This window comes from Leishmania braziliensis, chromosome 24 (assembly GCF_000002845.2).
Source record: "Leishmania braziliensis MHOM/BR/75/M2904 complete genome, chromosome 24".
Classification (NCBI taxonomy): domain Eukaryota; phylum Euglenozoa; class Kinetoplastea; order Trypanosomatida; family Trypanosomatidae; genus Leishmania; species Leishmania braziliensis.
Window position 1 is genome coordinate 82,970 of NC_009316.2, and position 24,763 is coordinate 107,732.

Consider the following 24,763-nt stretch of genomic DNA (forward strand, 5'->3'; position numbering starts at 1 on the left):
GGACGACTACTGCACGCACATTGTGCTCTCGACGGCGGTCTCTCATCGTTGGATTTCCGCTCTCTATCGCTGCTCCACCTCTGATCTTGTCATTGTGCTGATCGCCTCGTGTTCACCTACGCACCCATACACACGCGCACACGAATGCTCGCGCATCGGTTTAATGTCACAGCTTTCTCTTTTCCTTTACCGACGTGGGCGCCTCTACCCCGCTCGTCCCTCACCTGACACACAGTCGTTCTCCACACTGGTCTCGTTGCCCGACCCTGTGCCTCTGACTCTGCGTCGACGGAGCGTGTGTGCGAGCGAAATCACTCCTCTTTCACGTACTTATTCGGCAGCACTCTGTCATGCGTGCCACTCCTCCTGCTCTCTCCCTCCACCGCCATCCACACCTTCGCACACACTTGACTCCACGGCGACCCCACACCCGGAGGTGTATTCAACCTTCTCTGTCTTCGCCGTTTGTGTGCATTTACTCCGAGCGCGCCCATCAGGGTGTTTGCTGACAATGCCCCGCGGAGTGAAAAGCTCGCAGAGCAGCGCGGCACGTGCGATGATATCCTCCACCGGCAGCCCAGCTGCTCTAAGCTCATTCTTGGGTGGCTTTGCCACCGGCACGGAGAACAGCACGAACGCGGAGCGGGAGAGCGACTACGTCGTAAGCCTAAAGCTTCTGAACAAGACAAGCGAAATTACGAAGCAAAAGTCGTTTGACCGGCTGGTAGAGCTCATGAAGTCGACCCCCGACGAGGTGCTTCTGCAGTTTGCCAGCGCCACAGTTGAGGCGATTGTCCAGCACGCCCACCACCCAAAGCCGGCGATTCGGAAGTCGAGCTATCAGCTACTACACGCGCTGATGAGCAAGAATAAGGAACTCAAGAAGGCGGTCGTCCCGGAGCTCAAAGTGCTGTCCGGTGTCTGGGTTATGGGGATGCACGATATGGAGGCGTCGGTGTGCCAGGCGGCCGCGGTTGCCTTCGATGCCGCCTTTCTTGCGGAGAAGAAGACGCTCATGCTGCAGCAACTGATGGAAGCCATTCTGATGAGCCTGCGCACCGCTGTCGAGGAGGTAATGGCTTTGAAGAAGCCACTACTGGATGACTCGCTGGACCCCAACGCGAACAAAATCTTCGCGGCTCTCAAGTCGATGGGGTATATGGTCAAGCAAGTGAGCGCCGCACAGATGGCAGTGCTGAAGTTTGTGCAGGACCCGCAGCTGTTTGGTGCGCTTCTGCCGCCGCGAGAAGCGTCCAAGTCGTACCTGCTCGTCAAAACCCCACTCGCCCGCTCCGCGGTACTGGCGCTCCTGCGCGACATCGTGGCCTTCTGCCCCGCGAGCCCCAAAATACACCAGCTCGTGTCGCACGCGCTCTTTGGGTCCATCCTGGACTCGAACGTAACGATGGCCTCGCGGACGTGGGAACTCTTTCTCTTCTGGTGTCGCAGCAACGTGACTGATGTGGTGAGCCACATGAAGGGGGGATTTCTCGATGACGTTGTGAATTGCTTCATGGGGTGCAAGCAAGGAGAACTCGCAGAGGTGATCTTCCCGTGCCTATTTCCTCTCTTGACGTCACTCTCGAAGGACGTGCGGTGCGAGGGTATTCTGGACGAGTTCTGTGCAGCGCTGGTGGAGCGGCTGAAAGAAATGAACGAGACACCAAACGTAAGCGCGCACGACCTGGAGGTGGTGCTAACGGCGACGATGGAGTGCTGGGAGCTGCACTGCGTGCGCAAGAAGACCAACCACGCGTCTGAGGACAGCGTGGAGCTGTTCGCGGTGATTAGCTTCCATGCAGTGCAGCTCATGCAGACAGAGGCGAAGGCGACCCGCTACCAGGCCGTGATCATATCCGCCATGGCAAGGAGCCTCCTCAAGACCGCCAGCCGATGTGAGGATGTGTTTGGGGACTGTTTGACAGTGATTGGCGCTCAGCCAGGTGCGATGTTTCGCGTGCTGCCGGACACCCCCGACTCGGCTTTGCAGCGAAGTTTTGTTCTCCTCCAGGCTCGTCTTCTGGGGCGGCTGTGCGCTAACACTTCGACGCCACTGCCACCAGCACCCACTGCAATGACGATGTCACCGACGACGCGGACTGAGGGTGCAAGTAACGCGCACTGCAAAACGCTGGTGGCAGAGGCGGCGAACACTTGGCTACAGCAGCAAGTGGCGACCAGTCTCGACGAACAAAAGTGGGCTCGACTCGCCGCCTTCTTTGGTGAAACACAGGACACTCAGTTCTGCCCCCTCGACGCGGTGTCTGACACCATCCTCGACGCCTTGTGCGGGTGTGTGAGGCACACCTATCCGGAAGAGACCTCGGCGCAGGAGCGTACGGCTGAGGGCAAGGTGGCACTGGCGACAATGGTGAAAGCAGGCCTGGGGTGGAAACACCGACCCGCTTCCCAGGACTTGATGAAGGCAACGTCGTCCGCCCAGGAGGACACGCTAAAGGAAGCTGCGTTGCGGCACTTGATGCAGGATCCGGCTAGACTGTGCGAGGTACTAACCTGTGCAGTTGCCCGGTGCGACATGGTTGGTGTGAACCAGTGCGTTGCGGAGTACACTAAGCGCGAGCTGACGCTCTCGGAGAAGCAGCGACGCAGTGTGCTGGAGGCGCTGTACACTTCAGTGAAGGAAACTCTGGCGATGGTTACGGAGCACCCTTCGGACTCGGATGCGAAGTCAACCTCCACCAGCGACTTGGCATCCAGCTACAGTTCCTCCGAAGCTTCGTCGTCACCCGCTACGTCTTCCTCGACATCATCGTCATCGGCGAGCGACAGCGGCGCTGATTGTGACACGGCGGATGCGTCAGCATCCGCCGCCAGTGGTGGCGACGTAGCCAATCACGCACCGGAGGCAAGAGAACGAATGATCAAGTGGGCGAAACTGCTGCGCAACGGCGGTGCCTTTGCTGAGCTTCTGCATCTCGACGCCCCATACATTGTTGGCCACCTTCTGACACCTCTATCCCATATCAGTGCCGCTGTGGCGCCTCGCGTGCTTGTGGAGCAGTACATCTCTGTCAAGGCGCTGCGAGTCGCGCTGCAAAGACAGCGGTACGGCGAGAAGGACAGCGATAGCAGCGACGGCGAGGGCAGCGATGACTTGCTGGCGTACGCGATGGAGCAGAAGGCGCACTGGTCGAACATCGCGGATTGCAGGGCCGTCACGGCGGAGGTGGAGGCGCTACTGGACAGCTACTCCGTCCGCACTGAGGACCGCGACGCCGTGGCCATGGAGCTTCTCCACTCCGTCTTCAGCGATGACGACAATCTGCCACTTTCCTTCTTTGCTGTCTACCGACTCTCACAGCTCGTGCCGTACGCCTCCACAGCGTGCCTGCAGTCGTTCGCGACGTCGGACTCCGTGTGGTGCCAGGCGGCAGTGGAGGTGCAAGCTGCCGCGCTAGTCAGCAACGAGGCAACTCGCTCTCTCTACGATGGTTCTCTCTCCATCGACCAACTGCGTCCCACCTTTACGACCACCGTGCGCACTGCGCAGCTTGTCCGCCTGACGGACAGCGTCAATGGCGCGGCCGTAGCGGTGGCGATGGCCAGCGTAGACCCCAAAGCGGTCGCCCGCCTCTTCTGCCAGCTGCTGCGCGTGGCGGCAGTAAAGGAAGTGCTGGCGGACGGTGTGTGTCGCACGCTGTTCGAGAGCCTCTTTCCAGCTATGCTGGCGTGCTTTGATGTGGCCGAGGTGGCGGTTGAAGTGGCGATGCTCGTGACCTCGACAGAAGGGCCTCTGTCGGCTGCTGGGGTGCCGTACGTGCTGCCAACGTTAGCCGCCGTGCTGCGCGATGTTGCGCCAGCGGACGACACGACGTTCCTGCGCCGCGCCATTCGTCTGGTGAGCGCCGTGTCAAACACGGCAGTGACGTCCCTCTTCGATGCTCAGGGCGCCAAAGGCATTGCGCCAGTGCTGGCGGCGGCTTACACCGCATTCTTCTCAGTGATGGATGACGTTGCAGATGTGCTGCGCTTCAACATCGCGGCGCAGATCCCGGCGGAGCAGGAGCGGTTGTTGCTGGAGGCGAGCTGTCAGCTGCCGACATGGGACTTGACAACAGCAAAGCTGACACTCGTGGTCGTACGGCACCTCGCCTCGCTGCCGGCCGTGGCGGATAGCACCGTGAGGAGCCTCATGGTGTACGCGTCGAAGCAGGCACCGCTAGATGGGCTGGAGCTGCTGGCCGAGCTATCATGTACCCGCATCCCCACCCCTGATGTGTACAGCGAAGTCATCCGCGTTATAATCGACGCCCTCTGTCGCTGCTATCGACTGCGCCACTTGCCACCCAACGGCCGCCTGCAGAAAGAGTCGAGCGGCTCGTTGGTGGGCAGCACACCCGTTTCCCTGACAACCTTGCGCCGAGTGGTGATGGCGGCAGTGCTGGCCAGGCGCGGTGTCGTGCTCCATAGCCGTATGGACAGCGTCCTGCGCAGCACGGTGAATCTCGTCGTGTTCGACACCGTCTGCGAGGCGGTGTCGCGGCTGCGGTCGACGAAAGAGGACGAGGTGGCCCCGCTCGCCAAGCTCATCGCCTTCACCTCTCGCTTCATGGGTGACTTGCTCACCAGCGATGTCATGGCGCTGCGAGCGTCTGAGACGAGCGTCGACAAGATTGCCTCAGTGCTGTGCTTCGCCTACGCCTGGCTGTTCGCGACGGGAATTGTGAAGCTTGAACAGCTTGGTGTGTCGACGGTCGCGGGTGTTTTGCGCAGCGTATGCCTGCTGGCGAACCTGACCCTCATGCGCGCCACCGTCTCGCTCACGGCACCGATGCAGAGCATTATGCAGCGCCTCTCGCTGAAGCCGCTTCGAAAGGAGTACTCGACAACGCAGCCGGCGAAAGTGGCACAGTTCCGCCACCAGAACGCGGTGCTGACCAAGACGCAGAAGCAGAAGATGCTGCTCTTCCCATACCTGATGTCGTGGTGCATCTACCTCACTAGTGCCCCACCATCACCAACGGAGGAGACTCAGGGGACTGGCGGCAACGCTGTTCGTGACAAGGAGTGGCAACGACAGGTGTACGCTCTTCTTGACCTCTTATTTGCTCTCATGCTGACCCCGATGCACCGGACCTCGACCAGGCTGGATTCGACCTTCATTGGTGCCTCGATGCACCCCGGTGCCACTGGTGACAGCAATACCACCGGGCAGCTCGGTTTTGAGCTGGTTGCGCTCACGCGCGTCGACGCGCCAGATCCGATGGCGCAGCTGGCTCGTGGTGCCTTCGCCGTCTTTACCCAACTACTGCATGGCTCCACCTTGTCGCTGACGAAGAGTTGGCTGGAGACAGTGGAGCGCAAAGGCCGCGCCCTCTTTTACAGCTCTGTCTCTCAGAATATAACCGGTATTCTCATTCAGGAGAGTTTCTTGTCAGTGCTGAGACACAGCCCCGACGGCAGCAGCAGCTTCAGCGTCGGAGACAGCTGCAGCGTGGAGGTGAACGTAGCTCAGCAGCTTATTGACCTGAGTTACGAAATGGAGGACGCAAAAGTCGCCGTGCGCATTACCTTCCCAGCGGCCTTCCCGTTGCACCCACCCGCAGTGGAATACGAGACCGGCCGTGAGTGTGGCGTTTCCATGAAGAAGTGGCGCTCATGGATGCTGAAGATGACCGTCATCCTCTTCGGTGGCTCGGCAAACGTGTGGGAGTGCATTGACCTCTTCCACCAGAACCTCGATGCACACTTCCGCGGCATCGAGCCCTGCCCTATCTGCTTTGCCGTCGTGAGCTCCACGAATCACAAGCTGCCGGACGTGCGCTGCTCAGTGTGTCACAACTCCGCCTTCCACTCGAACTGCCTGTACATGTGGTGGGCGACAGGTTCTAACAACGTCTGCCCGCTATGTCGCTCTCCCTGGATCGCGGAGTAGGCCGCTGTCCCCGACCCCTTTCCCGAGGGGGATGGCGAAGAGGCTGTGTGAGACAGAGAGGGGATTGCATTGGGTTTGTGGTCGTTTACCTCAGCGAGGTCCAGAGCAGTAAAAAAGTGCGCGACATTGCCTGTGTGGTTGTCGCAGCCTATACACTGTACGTGCGGCGCTCCCTCTGCGCACGCCCTCGGCTTAACACCTCAGCCCCCTCCCTCCTCCCCTGCCGCACGCCGCAATGCTGTCGCAGGAGCGGACGCTCACTCCTTCCTCCCCTCCCCCCCCCCCGGATGTCTTTTTCGTTACGCTAACTAAACATGGAAGCGATGGGGCCCCCTCGCGCGGTCTGTTGCGCCATCGTCTTGGGTGCACCGAGCTCTTGAGCTCATGGGAAGGAGGGAACGAGACCAGTACTGAGTTACACGACGTGAGGGAGTGGCCATAGGGGCTACACAAGGACAACACTACGACATGCTCATTACGCACCAGCATCGACGACCCCCTCCGCCGTTACTCCCCTTGGCACGTGTCCTCCGAAGCGCCCGTGCGCGTCAAATCCCTGACAAGCAAAATACAGACGTTTAGCGGGCGAGTGTGCGCCTCTCTCTCTCTCTCTCTGTGGGTGTGTATCTGTGCAACACACCAGCACAGCGACTTGCGCGCAGCTCCCACCACTGCGCCATTGCATACGCGGGCATTGCGCCTTCTCCGAAAGGAGCAGCTGACAGTTCTGCGGTCGAGTGGCGACAGTGCATTGGAGCCTCGGTTGTCATTAGCATCCCACCCCCTTTCTTTCTCCTCCCCCCCCCTCCCCCACACACCCCATACACGCGCGTACGACCGCAGTTCAATATCAGCGTTGCACGTTGCCTTTCTTCTCATCCTCTTCCCACATCCCCACCACCACTATCGCCCTCATTAGGCGATGAAGCCGTATGTGTGGCCACCCTCGAAGGAGGCACTGCCGCTCTCTGCGCGCCGTACCTTCCCACGTCAGTTCAAGGTGAATCACGGCACTCTTAACCTCTTCGCCCCCGCTGCACCAGAGTCGCAGCAGTGCCACACCAGCGCCGCTGCAGATCCGGTCTCCATCACAGGACGACGAGGGATACTACATCAACACCAACACAACAAGGAATCGACGAGAACCCGCGAGTTCCCCATGAATGGACTGCGCCGTGTGTCGCTACCGCAGCGGAGTGAGACGCCGCACGGCATACGCCACATACGCGACGCGACGGGGGCTCAGCAACACGTGCAGGTGGTAAACATCACAGACGCCTACAGGGATCCAATGCAGATGGGCCCACAGCGCACCGGCGTCAAGTGCATGCCACAGAAAAGTGCATCCAAGGACGTTGGCGCGGCCCTGGCCTTTGTGGGGTCGCGTCAGCAGCTCAGTGCACGTGAGCTCGCCACCCCGGTAGGGAAGCCGTCGTGCCCCTCGCTGTACACGGTTGATTACTCGGCCCAGGAGCGCTTTGCACAAGCGGTACGCGATCACGTGCAGCAGCGCAGACGTGGTGCGGCAGAGTTTTACGTGCAGCTCGTACGTGACACCGTCGGTGGTGTGACGAGCAGCACGCCGATACCAGCGATAACGCCGTGGTCTCTTGATGAGAAGCCGACACGGCGGGTGCTGACGCTGGAGCGGTGCCGCGATCAACTCGTCGCTCTAACCGCAATTCCCATCTCGTTGAGCGACCTCGCTGATCTTCTGTGGGGCACCAGCGAGGGCGAGGTGGAGAACTCAGATGGCCTCCTAGCCGACGTTAGCAAGGGTGCGTCGCTCCCGTTGGATTGTCGCCCCGTGCCCTTTCGGTGCTTTGCAGCCGCTTTTGGCCAAAACACCAGCGACGTGAGGCTCGCCCGCATGAAGGTGTGATGGCAACCCTGCGTGGTCAGTAGGTAGGGTCGTGGCTTTGGCTGCGCGGGTATCTGCCAGCGCCGAAAGGCCCTGCAAAAGAGAAAGTGCTCCCCTGGCCAACACGAACATGCAGACACAGGCCCAATACGCACATGCAGATATAGACAGGAATGAGGGTACTGCGCCTCTCTCAGCAATAAACTCCATAGATTCACCGACACTGCCTCTGCCAGTCTTCCGCATTGAAGGCAGCAGTCGGTGGCGTCGGTTTGTTTGGGGAAGCAGTAGCTGCTGCGTGAATGGAGCGCGAGATGGAAAAGAGGAGTCGGGGTGCCATCATCCCCTCAGTCCCTCCTCAACGGTGTGTTGGGTAGCGCGGGCTTTGCTCACCGCCGTTCGCGAGTGGGGTGGGGTCGCTCTTCTTGTGCTTTTCGTGTCAGCACTGGATGATTCCTCTACGTCGAGGGCTACTGTGTCCAAGAGAAACAAAACAACCTCACAACGCGTGCGTGGTAGGATACGCTACGCCACGGTTACCTACCTGTGCGCAGTGGCTCTCTCTCTCTCTCTGGATCTGAGGAACAACGAGTGTGATCGATGAAGCGGCACTACAGACCGGCGTGGTGCCGTACCGCACATCGGCGCATCAGAAACGTGAGGCACTCATCTCCGGCATCCTGAGTGTTTTTCAACATGTCTGAGTGTGCAGGCGAAATTAGTGCCCATCCCCTCTCTTTGTGGATTTATTCTCTACCGCCCTGATGAGGACGACAAGCAAGCACCTCAGCGCGTGGTATCGGGGCTTCTGTGCTCGCTGCGTGTGGGAAGGCCAGGCAGCCCCCTCCTATCCCTGCCAATGCCGAACCACTGCTGGCGGTGACAGAGTCATGTAGCTACGACGCCGAGGAAGTCAGGGCGATGTGTCGCTACTGACGCTGATGCTCAGGTCGTGGGTGCTGCTACCTGGGGGAAGTGTGCGACAACAAAGACGATTGTGCCACACCCGGTCCTCGCTGCCTGCTGGTGGGGCGCCTGAGCCACCCCGGGGGATGCACGACGTGGCGACCGGCACCGGAGGAAAGGGGGGGAGGGTGAGGCGACCTGCGAGACGGCTGGGGTGGGGTTCGAGTCAAGGGACGTGCTCAGATGACTGGGCCGGCGCATTCCTGCAACGCGTGGCTACCGCTGCTCCGCACCAGGCGGTGGGGCCTGTGACGGGCGCGGGGGTGGAGAGTGAGGTCGGACCTCCTGCTGCTCGGCGGCAGAGAATCGGCGCGTTGGAAAAGTGTAAAATAAAAATGCACTTTTCTACCCTCCCCTCGTGCACGGACTTCTCTCCATGGCGCCTTTCCCCCTGCCCTCCTCCTGCTGGTGCACCCGCAGGACACTCACTCTCTCCTCTCCCCCCTAACCAGGTCTCCGCCTTCGCACACCTCCAGGCCAATGGCTCCGAGAGAGCTAGTAGACACTCTGTTTCCTTCCATTTCCCTTAAGTTGGGCTTGAAGTCATAGACACGTCCCCCGCGCTCAATCATCATCGCCATCTCAACATGTGATCGGTGTCACCAACGGCATTCGGCACCGCATCGAACCCAAACACGCACGTGCACAAGGAAGTTGGAGCGTAGGGGAAAAGATCAGCTCTCGTTTGTGATGGAACTTTTCCCCACACCTCGCAGCCGTGCTAGTCGCGCGGTAGGAAGCCGCAGCTCCTCCTTTCCTCTGCGGCTCTACGGCGCACGTGTACCTTCACTTTAAGGCGCTGTTGTGGCTCTTCTTGTTTCCTCTTTCCTATACACCCACCCGCTACTCTTCTCCCAACTCCCGCCCACCCTTGTCCACTACTGTACGCGCAGACGCAGCTCAGCTCCGCGCTTTGGGCTCTATCTGCCCTTTGTGCAACTCGCGTGCCTCTCCTCTGTCTCTGTGCTTCGGTGCGGTTTGTCTCTTCCGTACGTTGCGCTCTTCCTTTGGCTTCTGCGCCTTCCTCTCCTGTCGAGCCACTGCTGGACTCACCTCTCGTACGTGTTTCTTCTTGCCTCACTCATCATTTCTTTACTCCAGCGGACTTCCACTTTGGCGCTCGTTTCATCTCTCGGCCCCAACACAGTGGAGCGTTCAGCAGCGTCACCCGCCTTATCGACTCCCTCCTCCGGTGCCGGTCGCCACGTCGTGCATCCCCCGGGGTGGCTCAGGCGCCCCACCAGCAGGCAGCGAGGACCGGGTGTGGCACGATCGTCTTTGTTGTCGCACACTTCCCCCAGGTAGCAGCACCCACGACCTGAGCATCAGCGTCAGTAGCGACACATCGCCCTGACTTCCTCGGCGTCGTAGCTACATGACTCTGTCACCGCCAGCAGTGGTTCGGCATTGGCAGGGATAGGAGGGGGCTGCCTGGCCTTCCCACACGCAGCGAGCACAGAAGCCCCGATACCACGCGCTGAGGTGCTTGCTTGCCTTCACCGATGAGAAGGACATGTTGAAAAGTTTGTGTGTAGGTCTCCGTCTTCAGATGTGTCTTTCGCTACGTTCCTGTGTGCGTGTGCCGCTCCTCCGGGTGTCGTCGCCGGTCCGGCAGCTTCGCCCATAGGGTTTCGCTGCGTTTGATCGCTCTGCTCATTTTCTTACCTCAGAAGAGTCGTTCTCCCTCCTTGGTATCGAGCCGTGCGTTGGGGTTACTACATGCTTCACATCAATTACTCTGAGATGTATATGTGAATCATCGCCGTGATCTGCGTTAGGATGAGTGGAGAGGTGAGGAGAGAGAGAATCAGCCTCTCCTCCCCTTGAAGCGGAATTATACACAGCCAGCGGCTCTCACTGCTCCTAGCTCTTCTCGTCCAGCTCCACTCGCTGTGTACGCCGCCTCGTGACACATGGTGCGCTAAAGGGTTCAGCATGCACGGAGAGAGTGACAATGGTAAAGTGATGCCGAGCACACAGTGCCAGCGCTGGAGACGGTAGTAAAGATGACAGAGGTGTGGTACCCCGTAGTCTTTCATGCGTTCTTTACCAGCTGTGCGCGCGCACTCTGGCAAAGAACGCGCGAGGGCTCATGGCCTCCCCCACCCCCCTCCCAACGTTGATCTCTCGTTTCTTTTTCGCCTGTTTCCCATGTGATGTGTTTATGTACTTCATTCAAGTAACCAACCGATGTGCTGAAGAAACCGCAGGAATCATTGGTGGGGAACTTAACGTGAACAAGCGAGGAAGAGAGAGGCAGTCTCTTTTGTCTGCCCGCTCGCTCCTTCCACCCCACACTCACCTTCTCTCTCCTCCTTCACTGTTCGTGTTCCGTTTCGCTTTCATTCGTTTTTTTTCCGTTGTGTTTTGTGCGAATTTGTCGCGACTGAGCTCGTAAACATCTTGTGGTGCGCGGGCATGCCTGGGATGTTCCTCCCGCCTGCTTTGTCGCCCTTCTGCTGTTCAACCGAATTCTTCTTTGTATCGCACTGAGACTCGGCTAATGCACGCGGGGCCGTCGCCTTGTCGTTTGGTGTCCCTGCCCGTGTGAGTGAGTGAGTGAGTGTGTGTGTGTCTCTCTCTCCGCCTCTCGCTCTGTTTGGGTTGCCCCCGCTTACTTCCTTTGGTGCAACCATTTTTCAAAACTTCATGTTGTGGCCTTTGCGTTTTGCCACAATTCGCCCTATTCCGCTGCTCTGCCCCTCCCCCTCCCTCTCCCCATCTCTTCTTCCGCTGCTCCTCGGCTTTCGCTTCGTTACCCCCTTGGCCTGCGTCTGTGAGCCCGAGTGGTTTGCCCTTCGTGCGGCTCTGTTTTCATCGCTGCGTGCCAACTTTCCTCCTCGGCCTTCTGCTGCCATGATGAAACTCACGCGTCTCACCTCTGCCCTTGTGTGTGATGCGTCAACTTCTTTTCCCTGTTTCTTCATCCATGAATTGCCACCACGGATCCCCCAAGCGCTCTTCCACTCCCAACCCCCTCCGCTATCAACATCGTCAAACGACTTGCAAGGCCACTGTCAGTTCTGCAAGCTTTCTCTGTTTGGTCGTGTAGGATGTCGTGCACGTGTATGGGTCTGTGTCAAGGTGAAAGGAAGCGCATGCGTGCGTGGCATGTGCGTAGCAGAGGTGTGCATGTCTCGCAGTCGCTCCCTGTGGGAGGACAAGGGGGGAGGGAGGAGGAGGGAGGAGATTACTCGAATGACTTTGGCTCTTCGTTGCGCTTTTTCTGCCGTTTTTTTTTTTTTGGGTGCCTTTTCCTCTTTCCTCATGCAGCATGTTGGTCTGTTGTTATCCCTTGATGTGGTTGCTTGTGTAGCTTTGCCTTGATGGGGCTGTGGCGGCTCTTGTTGCCTCCTCCTCCTCCTCCCCCCTTGTCCTCCCCTTCGTCCCTGAAAAGGGGGGATTATAGAGCGGGAAGGCAAAGGGGGAGACGTGTCTGCAGCCTCTATCTCTCCCCCCCCCTTTCTGGGGGCTTCGCCATACCCGCTATGAATGGTAACGTCGGTGAAAGCCTTGCGTGCCTCAGTTTTATTATGAAAGTGGCCGTCTGCAATGAACAAGACGTGAGTCGCTGAGGATGAATAGTGCGAACTCAGAGGAGAAGGGGATGGGGCATAGACAAGTGCATTTATCTTGAAAGTTCTCCTCTGTCCTGTCCACTCCACCCCCTCCCCGTCAGCGCTGCAAAGGGCAACGGAGAAAAATAAGTGTACTTCACGGTGGAGATGCAAAACCTTTCCGCGACGGTGCGGACCGCTCACCCCCTCTCCAGCCTCTCTCTATGTCTGCAATGTGAGGCATTGCTCATGCTCACCTAGGCCGCATGACCCGTCTAACATCTGCCGTTCATCAGCCTTCTCTCCCAGCGCTGAGACTCCCTTTTACTCCTCCTCTTCACCGGCCCTCCCCCCTTCTGGTTCACCAGCTGCGAGCAACAAAAGAGACTCGACTCACTCTGTATTCCTGCTTCCCTCAACGTATCACACGTGTACAGCCACCACCACCACCCCCTCCCCCGACACATATAGGTGCACACGAGGGCGTATTTAAGAAAGGGAAACACTCCACTGATAGGTACCATGTTTCGCCGCATTACCCCGCTACTGTCAGAGTTCAACTTTGTGCCACTGGTGTCCAAGGTGTCGCACAAGGAGACCAAATACCGTCTCTTGACGAAGGACCATGTCTCTGTGGTGCAGCCCGGTGCCGGACTGCCGGAGATGCTGAAGGTGGACCCGGCTGCACTCACGTTGCTGTCCTCCGTGGCGTTCGACGATATAGAGCACCTGATGCGCTCCTCGCATCTGGCGTCACTGCGCAAAATCTTCGATGACCCCGAAGCGAGCGACAACGACAAGTTCGTAGCGCTGCAGCTACTTAAGAATGCAAACATCTCCTCGGCCCGTTTGCTGCCCGGCTGCCAGGACACCGGAACGGCCATCATCTCGGGCCACCGTGGCGAGCAGGTGTTTGTGCTCGGCAACGAGGAGGAGGCCCTCAGCCGTGGTGTGTACGATATCTTCCAGGAGCGCAACCTCCGCTACAGCCAGAACGTACCGCTCAGCATGTATGACGAGAAGAACACCGGCACGAACTTGCCAGCCCAGATTGATCTGTACGCCACCAAGGGGATGGAGTACAGCTTCTTGTTTGTTGCGAAGGGGGGCGGCTCGGCAAACAAATCGTTCCTGCTGCAAGAGAGCAAGTCGGTGCTCAACCCCAAGTCGCTGCGTAAGTTCCTCAAGGAGAAGCTAGCCATGTTTGGCACCTCTGCCTGCCCGCCGTACCACATCGCCGTCGTCATTGGTGGCACGAGCGCTGAGATGACGATGAGGATGGTGAAACACGCCTCCTGCCACTACTACGACGACCTGATCACGAAGCCAGACATGAAAACAGGCTACACGTTCCGCGACCTCGAGCTGGAGAAGGAGGTACTGGAGATCTGCCAGAACATCGGGATGGGTGCCCAGTTTGGCGGCAAGTACTACGCCCATGACGCGCGCGTGATCCGCATGCCTCGCCATGGTGCGTCCTGCCCTATCGGCATAGGTGTCTCTTGCAGCGCGGATCGCCAGGCGCTCGGCAAGATTAACAAAGATGGCGTGTGGTTGGAGGTACTGGAGATGGAGCCGTCCAGGTTCCTGCCGGACGTGAAGGAGGATGAGCTGCTTAAAACGCCGCCGGTCGAGGTGAATCTGAACCGACCCATGTCAGAGGTCCTTCAGGAGCTCTCCAAGCACCCCGTGAAAACCCGCCTCAGCCTCACAGGCACCATCGTTGTGGCGCGCGACAGCGCCCATGCCCGAATGCGTGAGATGCTAGAGGCTGGCAAGCCGCTGCCACAGTACATGAAAGATCACCCCGTGTACTACGCCGGCCCAGCGAAGACGCCCGACGGTCTTCCGTCCGGATCCTTCGGCCCAACGACGGCTGGTCGCATGGACCCCTTCGTCGACCTCTTTCAGTCGCTGGGCGGCTCGATGGTGATGCTCGCCAAGGGCAACCGCAGCAAGCACGTGACGGAGGCATGCAAAAAGCACGGCGGCTTCTACCTCGGCAGCATCGGCGGGCCGGCGGCTGTGTTAGCGCAGGATGCGATCAAAAAAGTGGAGTGCCTCGACATGAAGGACCTCGGGATGGAGGCGGTGTGGAAGATCGAAGTGCAGAACTTCCCGGCCTTCATCGTTGTCGATGATAAGGGCAACGACTTCTTCCAGCAGCTCTAGACAGCGGCGCGATGAGGTGCGTGCGTTGACGCCTGCTCGTAAGAGAGAGGGTTTGTGGATGATTCGTCCAAGCGAGCACTCGTTTTCATTTTTGTTGTGTGTGTGTAGAGGTATCGTCGCCTACCTTTGGGAGTGCGAAGTGAGAGGCAAAAGTCTCCTCCTGTCTGCGCGCACAGTGTACAGCGCACACACACACACACACGGACATGCACTGTCGGTCCGCATACAGCCACTATGATTCTCCGCATTGACTCCCCCATCGCTCTCCCCCTCTCTCCCACTCCACCGAATTTGGTACTGTTGCCCTCTACATTGTGTTGTGCAATATGTGTGTGGCGCGCACGTCTGGTCGACGTCTCTCTCGATGGGTGTCGGTACGTTATATGTGTCGGTGGTCTCCCTCCTCTCTTTCCCTCACCTTCCCCCCGCTTGTCAGCGAGGAACTTTCACCAGGGAAAAGTAGGCATCACTAAGACAAGGCTTGAGCACAACCACAGAACACCTATGGAGTGAGGAGCGTGAGACGAGAGACATGAACACGAGTAACGGCACGGCGTCTCTTGTGTTTCGCTACCTCTCTCCTCTCCCTTTCCTCTCCCTTTACCCCCCCCCCCCCCCGACCTCATGAGGAGCAATTTTCTCTCTCTTTTCTCCCATTCCGCTCTCTGGTCTTCGTCAAGAGGATTTACCTCCCAGTGCCTCACACACACTCGCTTCCACCTCTTCCGACCTGGCAGTGGAGCGCACCCGTCGTTTCCCTCCCTCTCTGCGATTCTCGTATGGTGTAATGCCCGTATCCGAATGTATGTAGGCGGAGTCAAGAGAACGAGAGGCAAGCCGCCAGTCCGTGCTGGTCCACCTGCCTCCCTAGTTTTCTCTCTCGAGTTGTGTGCGAGGGCAAACCTCTGCCAGCGGTGGGAAGGAAACAAAACAAGGGAGAGGAGAGGCCGAAGCGTGTGGACAGAGGTGGGCGTGCCTGCTGACGTCATGATTGGCGTAGATGGTGGGCATCCCTCGCGCGCGCGCGCTCTCTCGAACACTTTTCCACCTCTTCCTCCCTCCCTTCTCAGGCCATCTGCGACTTTGTTTCTTCTTGATTTGTGTTGTCGACCGTGTTGAGTGATTTCGCCTTCGTTGTGTATGCGCGCTGTGCGGGAGAGACTGTGTGTGTGTGTGTGCGTATGCAGTGACGTGCTTGCTGCGCTGCCTCTCGTTGAGGCTCACAGGAGCACGAGTGGGTAATGCGGAATGAGGTAGCGGGAGAGAAAGAGAGAGAGGGAACACCCATTATGTTCCTGCTCGGTTTGCTGTTCACCACTCCCGCGTGCACCACCTGTCTCACTAGTCCCTCCGTTCTCTTGAAGCCAGTTCGGTTTCTCGCGAAGATCTCGCTTCGAACTGCCCCCTACCTTATCTTCGTCGTTCATGGCCTCTGCCGACTTGCTCCTTGGTTTTGCCGTTCTCTACTTCTCTGCGGCTCTCTCGATACAGGCGAATCCACAGTGTGCTTGCTTGCGTGCTCGTCGTTAGTTTCTCGCTTTGCACGTGTCAGCCACCGTTTCCCTTCACGTGCAGCTCCTTCTTATACCGTTCCCCACTGTGCTCTCTTACCTTTTGCTTTTATAACCTAAAGCACTTAGCAAGCGACACACAGCCGCAACCCCTCACCCCCCCCCTCCCTACACACACACACACACATAGCCAGCCGGACGTGCGCGACGGTCCCCATCCAGTCTCAGGATCCACGCAAAGCCTTTGGTCTCCATTCGAAAACACCGCCATCTCGGCCCAAACTCACTCCCCCACGCGGACGCTTCGTCAGAGGGCACCAACGTTGACGTTCGCTGCATAAAAAGCGAGTGGGAACGGAGAGGAGAAAAAAGCCACGCTCACGTACCCCCGGCGTTGTCCACGCACGCCACACTAACGTGCCCATACAAGTGCACGCGGCTCCTTCGCCAGCGTGGTGAAACCAAAACACGAGGCCCCCGGAAGAGATGGCAGCCCAGCACTCGCCTTCTGTGTCGCTCCGCGTGTGCTTCGGTGGCATTTGTTTTCAATGTCTAGTGCTTGCGGAGAGCGTGTGCGAACACGCCGACTCTCTCATAGAGTCCGAGGTGTGCGTGTAGTTGCAATGCCCACTGAGCTTGCCGCGCACGATGTTCATGGTCCTACCCACCTCCATGTTGTACCCCTGCCCTCACCCATCTGCCTGCCCTCTCTCATCGTCCTCCTCTTCCATCCCCCCTCCCTCCGTCCTTCCTTACCTTCCCTCCTCGCGGCTGCAACTTCCCCTTGTGGCTTTCTCTCCAGCTGTCTGTCTACTCTTGTTGAGCAGCACCGTCCCTTTACTACTGTGCGGTGCTGTCGCGCGTTCGCGAGCATCGGTGTGCGTGCGTCCGAGGTCAAACTCAGATTGACTGCCGCACCTTCTCTTCACGTGTATCCTGCGCCCCTTACGGATATCCAAGCACACATGCACACAAGCACAGCGACGCTCTGTTTCTGACATGCTCTACACCTCCCGGCGCATTCGTCGCCGAACACCACACGCCGCTCCATCCGCAGAGCTCACCCCGCACCGCCGGCGCGATTATTTCGACCTCTTTTTTTCGTATCCCTGCAACGAGGGCAATGCTGCAGCGACTTGCAGGGGGCGTTGGTGGAGCACCAGGCGGATCCCTCAGGTGCCTCCGAAGAGCTCACTTCTCCCCCTCTTCTTCTTCGTCGTTACTTCAGTTCCCTCAGCCATCTCCATGTCACACGTCAATGCGCACCGTTGGCACTGTGATGCCTGGCGCGATGCACCAGCCCGGGGAGTCGGGGCAGGAGTCTGGATCGAGTACCACGATCGCCGGCAAGGAGACTTGGGGGCAGTTCAGTGCCAAGATGCGCCACGGCCGCCGTCGCATCCGCGTCATTGACATTGCGGCGAAGATGTCGTACGAGTATCAGATGCTAAAGAAGATGTGCAAGCGGCGCCCCGCCATGCGGCAGTGGGCGGTGCGCGACGACTACTGCGATATGAGCCCTGGTGTGGTCGTCATGTCGCCCTCCATGCAGGCCGCCTTCATGAAAGTGTTTCGGCTGAAGGACAAGGGCCTCATTCGGCGGTGCTTGCGCGACATCATCCCAATCATCGAGTACCGCAACCGTGAGGAAAGACCGGCCGCAATGCGTGATAAGCCTTCGGACATGATCCCTGACGGTGAACCCGACACCCTCAACCAAAAGAAGCGCGAGCTTTTCGAACTCAGGGAGACGGGCGAGAACTTCAAGCCGCTCTACCTGCACGACAAGCGCTCGCAGGCGAAGCTGCGCTTCAGGATTCGGCAGCGGCTCATCAAGTTCCAGCGGCAACTCGCCATCGCTAACGCCGTGGCGAGCCGCACCGTCCTGTACTCGACAGATGACGCGATTGGTTACTTTCTCTTCCGCGGCGCAGCCATGTACGCTGGAATGCACCGCGTCTTCTTTGAGCTGAGCAAGCAGCTGCCGCACTTTGTGCCGAAGAGCATGCTGGACTTTGGCGCCGGCACCGGCACGGCCATTCTCGTAGCGAAGGAGGTGTACGACCCCGGCGCCCTCGCCTACCCGCTTTACCGCTCCATGCGGCAGACCATGACTGGGAACGTGAGTGCGCAGGCGCAGCAACTGCGCGAGCTTCGCTACGACCTCCGCCGTCTTAGCCGCAACAACACAGAGAAGAGGAAGGCCCGCTTCATGGCGGTGGCGGCACTGCTAGAGCGCGGCGAAGTTGACGCGGCTGATTTGCCAGCTGACCTTCGCCGTGAGATTGCGCAGGTCGCGGCCAACGCCACTGAAAATAAAAAGCGTCGCCTCATCATCGAATCACACGCCCGCTACCGCGAAACCGTCGATGGCACTGAGTGGGAAGACGGCGACCCCCTTGGCGAGAAGAAGAGCAGAACAGAAGACCCGAGCGACGTGCTGGACGGCGAGGAGGACAACGACGGCAGCGCTGGCGGGGCGGTGGCAGCAGAGCGTACGTGGTGGGAAAAGCTGGTCGACATGGAGAGCGCCACCGCGCAGGAGAGGGCGAGCCGGCGGCTGCAGCCACTGCAGGAGGTCACAGCGATCGAGCCCAGCGCAGGCATGATGGAGATTGGCACGATGGTGCTGCACGACGACGTCCCTAACGTCGCGTGGAAGCGATACCTGCTGCCGGAGGATGAAGCAATCCAACACGATCTCGTAGTGGCTGCTTACTCTCTCAGTGAAGTTGCGGACTCAGCGAACCGGAAGCGGCTTGTGCAGCAGCTGTGGAAGATGACCCGCGGCGTCCTTGTGCTTGTGGAGTTCTCGAACCTGCACAACTTCAACCTTTTGATGGAAGCCCGCGAGACAATCCTTGAAGAGAAGGGCATTGGCCTGTGGGACTGGCAGCCAACCATCGTAGCGCCATGCCCGCACGAGCAACGCTGTCCTCTGCGCCACTGCAAGGCGGGTGTGAAGAGCAAGCGCATGCGCCTTTGCACAACGGAGGCGCAGTACCGCGCCACCTTCATCGATGTCTGGGCACGGCACATGCCGCTGAAGGTGGGAATCGAGCCCATTTCGTACGTAGTGTTTGCCCGCAACGAGCTCGTGCCGGAGCGGGCGGAGCGGCGAGAAGCGCAGGTGAAACGGGAGGAGGCGGAGCGGGTGCAGGCACGCGATGCAAAGCAGCGACAGCTTTACGCAGCCTCGCTGTCGTTGAAGGACGTCGTCTTCGATCGATTGAGTGACGAGGCGCTGCACCGCCCCTCCACTGGCGTGCCGGTGAAGTTGTCGGACGCACCAACAACAGGCGAGGCAGCTCCCTCGTTAGCACTTACGCAGGCGTTGCAAAGCAGTGCGACCAGCACTGGGGAGGTGGGCCAACTGCCCTTGGGTGCCCCCTGCCTAGTCCAGACCTCTGCACAGCGGTACAATAAGCTTGTCTATCCGCTCCAGTTTCCACCAGCAACGCACCGGTACAACCGCGCCTTCGTTGACGCCGGGTATCAGCGACAGCGTGCCATCACGCCTTCCGAGATGCTGGTCGTTCGCGAGGAGCTGGAGGAAATGCGGCGTCGAGTAACGCGAGCGAGTCCCTCGTATCTGCGCGTGGTGCGCGACCCAACGTGTCGGGGCAAGATCCAGGCGTCCTTCTGCACACCGGAGGGAGATTTGGTGACTGCACGCGTCTATCGCCGCTTCTATGGCGACTACAGTAGCGTCCCCCGTCACACGACGATGCGCTGGCAGCACATTGGCGGCTGGAGGCTACTGAAGCGCATCCGCAGCGGCTCCCTTTTCCCACACGACGTGCCGCTTTACGCGGTGAATCGGCATCCTCAGGTGGACTTCCCCAACACCCTCCTCGGCATGAAGCACTCGGCGGTGGAGAAGACGGCGATGCAGTACAACGACCCGATGTCGCTGATGGAGACGCCAGAAGAGGAGCTCTCACGCGAGGAGGTGAAACAGAAGCGCCGCCTGGTGCGCGACGAGGAGGCGCAGAGGAAGGCAGAGGCGAAGCTCGAGGAGGTGCTTGGCACCAAGATCCGAGACTCCTCGCTGGAGGGCCACATCGACGCTCGTCGCCGCATCTCGGCCGAGGAGTGGGCCAGGGCGGTGCGTCGTGCGAAGCAGAGGACGGTACGGCAGACGCAGCAGACCATCCCCAATGCGGCACGGATGCGCGCACTGAAACGAAGGCTTGAGGTGCGGCACCGCAATGTGTGGCGGGAAATGGAGCAGAATCGCCGACGTTGAGGGCCGGTGGAGTGGGAGGCCGAGCCTGTGTCCCATCTACGCGCCTCCCTATAGACGCTCTGCATCTCTTCAATACCACCCACCCACCCACGCTCTGTTCACCAGCTCACCGCACCCACGGTTTCACTCTTGTGCGTCTGCGTCTCTGCTGCTCAGCGCGTGGCGGGGAGGGGTGGTTAAGGCGACCCCCTTTCCCGGAACGCCTTATCACCGTAACTACGCGCGATTTTGTTGGGCGGAAAGAGGGGAGCGCCTACAGCTCGCAGCACCCCCCTTCTTTGGCCTTCCAAAGATGCGGGCCCAACTCTCAAGCATACACACACACACACAACGCGCATGTATGGAGAGGAGACGGATGAGGTGGTTTGGACCACTGCAGTACAGCAGCAGAGCGCGTTAAATGCAGCGCGGCGCAGTGAGCTGATGCGCTGTCCCCTTCCTTCCCCTCCCCTCCCCCGCGACTTTTTGCTCACACATTAACCTAACGAGAAAGCAACGTTGCCCGCACATCACGGCTTTTCGAGTTCTACCCGCTTCCCTTTCTGTCCTTTGGCGCAGGTCTCTTGGGTGGCATTCCCCCAGACGGTGGGAGGGGAGAGGAGGGGAAGGGGGGTTCCTGCTGGTACTCCCCTCTCTGAGTGGCCTCGCACGCGGGTATGTGACGCGCCTGCTGCTGTCCTCTTCTGCCAGCAGTGGATGGTGCCACATGCATCGAGATAACAGCGCTGCAGCTCGTACGTCCTGTGGCGTCTGTGTGCCCCATGCGCACTACCCGTTTTGACCTCTCTCCCTTACTTGACTATCTCTGCTGTGCGCTGTAGTTGCCAGTCTTCTCTCCCTCTCTCTCTCTCTCTTTCCACATGCGCGCTGAAGACGGCAATCCATGATTTTGACATCCACTCAAGCACCGACTGCCAGTTTTTTCGGAGGCGGAGCGCACTACTCAGCAGGGAGGTAAAGCGCACAACTTTTCCATTGAATGATGTTACTTCAACTGCTGACTCTCCCCCTTCTTGATGTCTTCTCAGTGCACTGTGGCGCGACATGACTACCTCTCGTGGTGTCCAGCGCTGCTGGTGATCGCCCTCTACGCCGGCAGTGTGCTCCTCTTCACCACCTCGATGCTCTCCACCTCCATTGTTATGCGAACTGTGGCGACAGAGCCGTGTGATGAGGCGCAGGCGCCGTCGGTAGATCAGGTGGTGCTCATCTTAATCGACGCCCTGCGACCCGACTTTGTGTTGTCCTCACTGCGCCCCTTCGCCCGCATCGGTGGACGATGCACTGCGCACGAGGATGCTCTAGGGCCCCAGCGCCTGGACGAATTCGACGCCGGGCAAACACTCCAGTACGTAGAGGAGTCGTTGCGCTCCAGCGAGTCGGCGGCGTTGGCGTTCTTCCTTGTTGCCGACCCCCCCACGACGACAGCACAGCGCCTCAAGGCCATTGCCACGGGGACGATGCCTGCCTTTCTCGAGGCCGGCTCGAACTTCAACAGCGAGGCAGTCGAAATGGACAGCGTCGTTGGTCAGATGAACGGCAGCGCTGTGCTGCTGGGCGATGACACGTGGGAGAGGCTCTTTCCTAATACGCCTACGCGGCGCCACTGGAAGAAGGCGGTCGGCATCCCTTCCTTTGACGTCGCTGACTTCGACACAAACGACGATGCCGTATTGGCGGAGGTGTACAGCGCGCTGGCGGCGGAGACTCCGGAGGCCGTGTTACGGGCCGCAGCCACTTCCCCTGCGGAGGCAGAGCAGCAGGAAGGACCCGCGCGGCTCGTGGTTGCGCACTTCCTCGGCATCGATCACATCGGTCACCGCATCAGCTCTGACAACCCCTTCATGAATGCCAAGATCCTTCAGCTGGACCAGATGCTGCGCAACATCAGCCGCACGCTGCGGGAGCGGGCGACGTCCATGAACACGATGCTGCTGGTGCTGGGCGACCACGGCATGACGAACAGCGGGGATCACGGTGGTGACTCCGCGCAGGAGACGGACACCTTCTTGTTCGCCGAGTATTTCCCCGGCACGCAGGCGGACGTAACGCACACGCATCCGCCGCCGTCGGCCAGTTCTAACTTGGCGAGGGCGCAGAGGCTCATCGAGCGGCGCTGGCGAGATGGCGTGGACGCCGAGTTTGACCGACTTCGCAGCTGCCACGCCCGTGCTGGGGTGCCGCGCGACCGGCTTGGTGCAACGTATCAGGTGGATGTGACAGCCACCGTTGCGGCGCTCTTGAGAAAGCCGATTCCATACTCGAACCTTGGCCGTGTGATCCCTGAGGTCGTGGTACTGGCAAACGCTTCTGCCGATGTGGAGGCCACTGAACGGTGCAATCTGCGCCAACTGCAACGCTACTTCAAGGAGGCGGGCTTGAGGGTGCCGCGCGACGCCTCGTGGGCGACACCGGGGATATCCATCACACGCCAGCTGGCTGCCATGAGCCACTATGCTCGTCGCACCCGCATGGATATGAGCCGCCCCGGCATGTTCATCGGCTCCACTGGGCTGCTGCTATCTGCCATGTCCCTCCTCTGGTCCCCGACCATCCGTGCGCACTTTCTTCCCAGCATCGGCACCGGCTGGCTCGTGCGGTGGACGACTCTCACGCTTCTGCTCCGGCTGTGCTTGGTGTTCGCGAACAGCTTTGTCGTTAACGAAGACTCGGAAGTGCTCGGACTTCTGAGCTCGCTCCTTATGTTCTTACTGGTGCCACGCGTCTTGGCGTGGCGGGCACAGCACCGATCGAGAGGGATGGGCCCATCTGCCGCCGCGGGTACGAAGCTCACCACTGCGCAGCAGTCGGTTTTTTTACGAACTCTTGACGGCACCCGCCAAATCGCCACCGCTCTTCAGCGCGAAACGATCTTCCTGGGCCTTCTCCTTGTCGGACTGCGACTCGGCGTGCCCACGCTGCTGCGCTACCGCGCACACATCACACACACGGTGGACACGGAAAGCTCTGTGGACCGCGCGCTGCTGCAGCTGCCAGCTGGGCTGCGGTTTGAACAAGTAGGCATTATTGTCGGCGGCGTCGCGTGGTCTGCGCTCTACCCGCACCACGTGCGGCGCATAGCTGTAGCCGCGACGTGCGCCTGTCTGATACTTGTCTACCACGTTCCTGTAGCCCACCACGTCGTGCCGCTCCTCTGTATTGCGGCTTACCCCCTGGCATGGACGTGGGCGTCGCCGCTGTCGGTATTGCAGCGCCGCGCTCGGAGTTCAGGGGCATCGTATGCCACCTCCTCCGGTCACGCAGCCTATGCGTATCTTGTCACTGTGCTTTGGCTGAGTTCCTTGTGCAACGGGAGGGTGGCGACTGCGATCGTGGTGGCGCTGTACGGCACCAGCCTCCCGTCACTATGCTGCGTGCTCCGCATCGAGCCGGTACTCACCCAAGGCGTCGTGCTGCACCTCGCCGCATTTGTCGCCTTCTTCGCTGAGGGCCACCAGTGCATGCTCAATACGATCGACTGGAACTCGTCGTTTGTGGGAATGCCCGGCTACAGCATGTACGCGGGCGGCATACTGGTGCTAAGTCGAACCTTTCACGCTTTCCTGCTGGTGCCCTTTGCTCTACGTGTGTGGCCTGGTGCGACTGCACACGGTAGTCTCGATGACGCAGCCGCCGTGGCAAAAAAGCGTGATAACCATATCGACGGTGCGACAACGGAGGAAGCGAAGAGAAGACAACCCGCAGCAGACTCGGTGGCACACTCGATGCCTGCGCCGCGAGTGGCAGTCTCCGCCTCTGTTGTCATAACCGTCTATGCGTATATCATGGTGGTGCAGTCCGCCGTCTCGTGCTTCAGCGGGTACATTCAGAAGACACACCTCATGCTCTTCCCCATCTTCTGCCCCAAATTGCTCTTCGACGGCGTCATTGCGCTACTGACTTGCGCAGCAGCGTTGATTGCACTTGTCGTTTCCTCCTAACAAATGTTGCCTTTTTCCAGGTAAAGTCAGAATAAGAGAGACCCGCTGTGGAATGGAGGAGGAGGGAGAGGGGCGATTCGGGCACTGCAGGGATCATCGGCGTCGAACAGTTCTTAGGGTACCTGACCCTACACCAACACGTATACATTTCTTTGCCCTTGGTGGTGTGTGGGGGTGCCCATGTCGTCGCTCCCCCTCTCTCCCTCTCTCCCGGAGGTCTTTAGTTGTTCAGACCTCGACAGCGGGACAGGACGCGTGAGGGTTTCGCCGGGCTGGCGGGTGTGCCGTATCACAGGCGAAGTGGGACTACAAACGCCATTCGTTGATCATGCGTGTGTGTTTGGGTTTACGCTCCGACGTTACCGCCCTGATGAGGACGACAAGCAAGCACCTCAGCGCGTGGTATCGGGGCCTCTGTGCTCGCTGCGTGTGGGAAGGCCAGGCAGCCCCCTCCTATCCCTGCCAATGCCGAACCACTGCTGGCGGTGACAGAGTCATGTAGCTACGACGCCGAGGAAGTCAGGGCGATGTGTCGCTACTGACGCTGATGCTCAGGTCGTGGGTGCTGCTACCTGGGGGAAGTGTGCGACAACAAAGACGATCGTGCCAC

General features: G+C 59.5%; 5 protein-coding genes across 5 annotated transcripts; all 5 read left to right on the forward strand.

The window, feature by feature from the left end:
- Positions 1–556: 556 nt before the first annotated feature.
- LBRM_24_0300 (conserved hypothetical protein) lies at positions 557–5,896 on the forward strand (the record flags this gene model as incomplete). The annotated part of the gene is made up of 1 exon (XM_001565246.2): positions 557–5,896. One exon carries the CDS (start codon positions 557–559, stop codon positions 5,894–5,896), a length of 5,340 nt encoding a protein of 1,779 aa, XP_001565296.1.
- Positions 5,897–6,818: 922 nt separating this feature from the next.
- LBRM_24_0310 (conserved hypothetical protein) lies at positions 6,819–7,778 on the forward strand (the record flags this gene model as incomplete). The annotated part of the gene is made up of 1 exon (XM_001565247.1): positions 6,819–7,778. The coding sequence occupies one exon, from the start codon at positions 6,819–6,821 to the stop codon at positions 7,776–7,778; it is 960 nt and encodes a 319-aa protein (XP_001565297.1).
- A 5,024-nt stretch (positions 7,779–12,802) lies between these two features.
- LBRM_24_0320 (putative fumarate hydratase) lies at positions 12,803–14,452 on the forward strand (the record flags this gene model as incomplete). Its single annotated transcript, XM_001565248.2, has 1 exon — positions 12,803–14,452. One exon carries the CDS (start codon positions 12,803–12,805, stop codon positions 14,450–14,452), a length of 1,650 nt encoding a protein of 549 aa, XP_001565298.2.
- Positions 14,453–17,341: 2,889 nt separating this feature from the next.
- On the forward strand, positions 17,342–20,212 carry LBRM_24_0330 (conserved hypothetical protein; the record flags this gene model as incomplete). The annotated part of the gene is made up of 1 exon (XM_001565249.1): positions 17,342–20,212. One exon carries the CDS (start codon positions 17,342–17,344, stop codon positions 20,210–20,212), a length of 2,871 nt encoding a protein of 956 aa, XP_001565299.1.
- Positions 20,213–21,228: 1,016 nt separating this feature from the next.
- Positions 21,229–24,153, forward strand: LBRM_24_0340 (putative ethanolamine phosphotransferase; the record flags this gene model as incomplete). The annotated part of the gene is made up of 1 exon (XM_001565250.2): positions 21,229–24,153. The coding sequence occupies one exon, from the start codon at positions 21,229–21,231 to the stop codon at positions 24,151–24,153; it is 2,925 nt and encodes a 974-aa protein (XP_001565300.2).
- Positions 24,154–24,763: the final 610 nt, after the last annotated feature.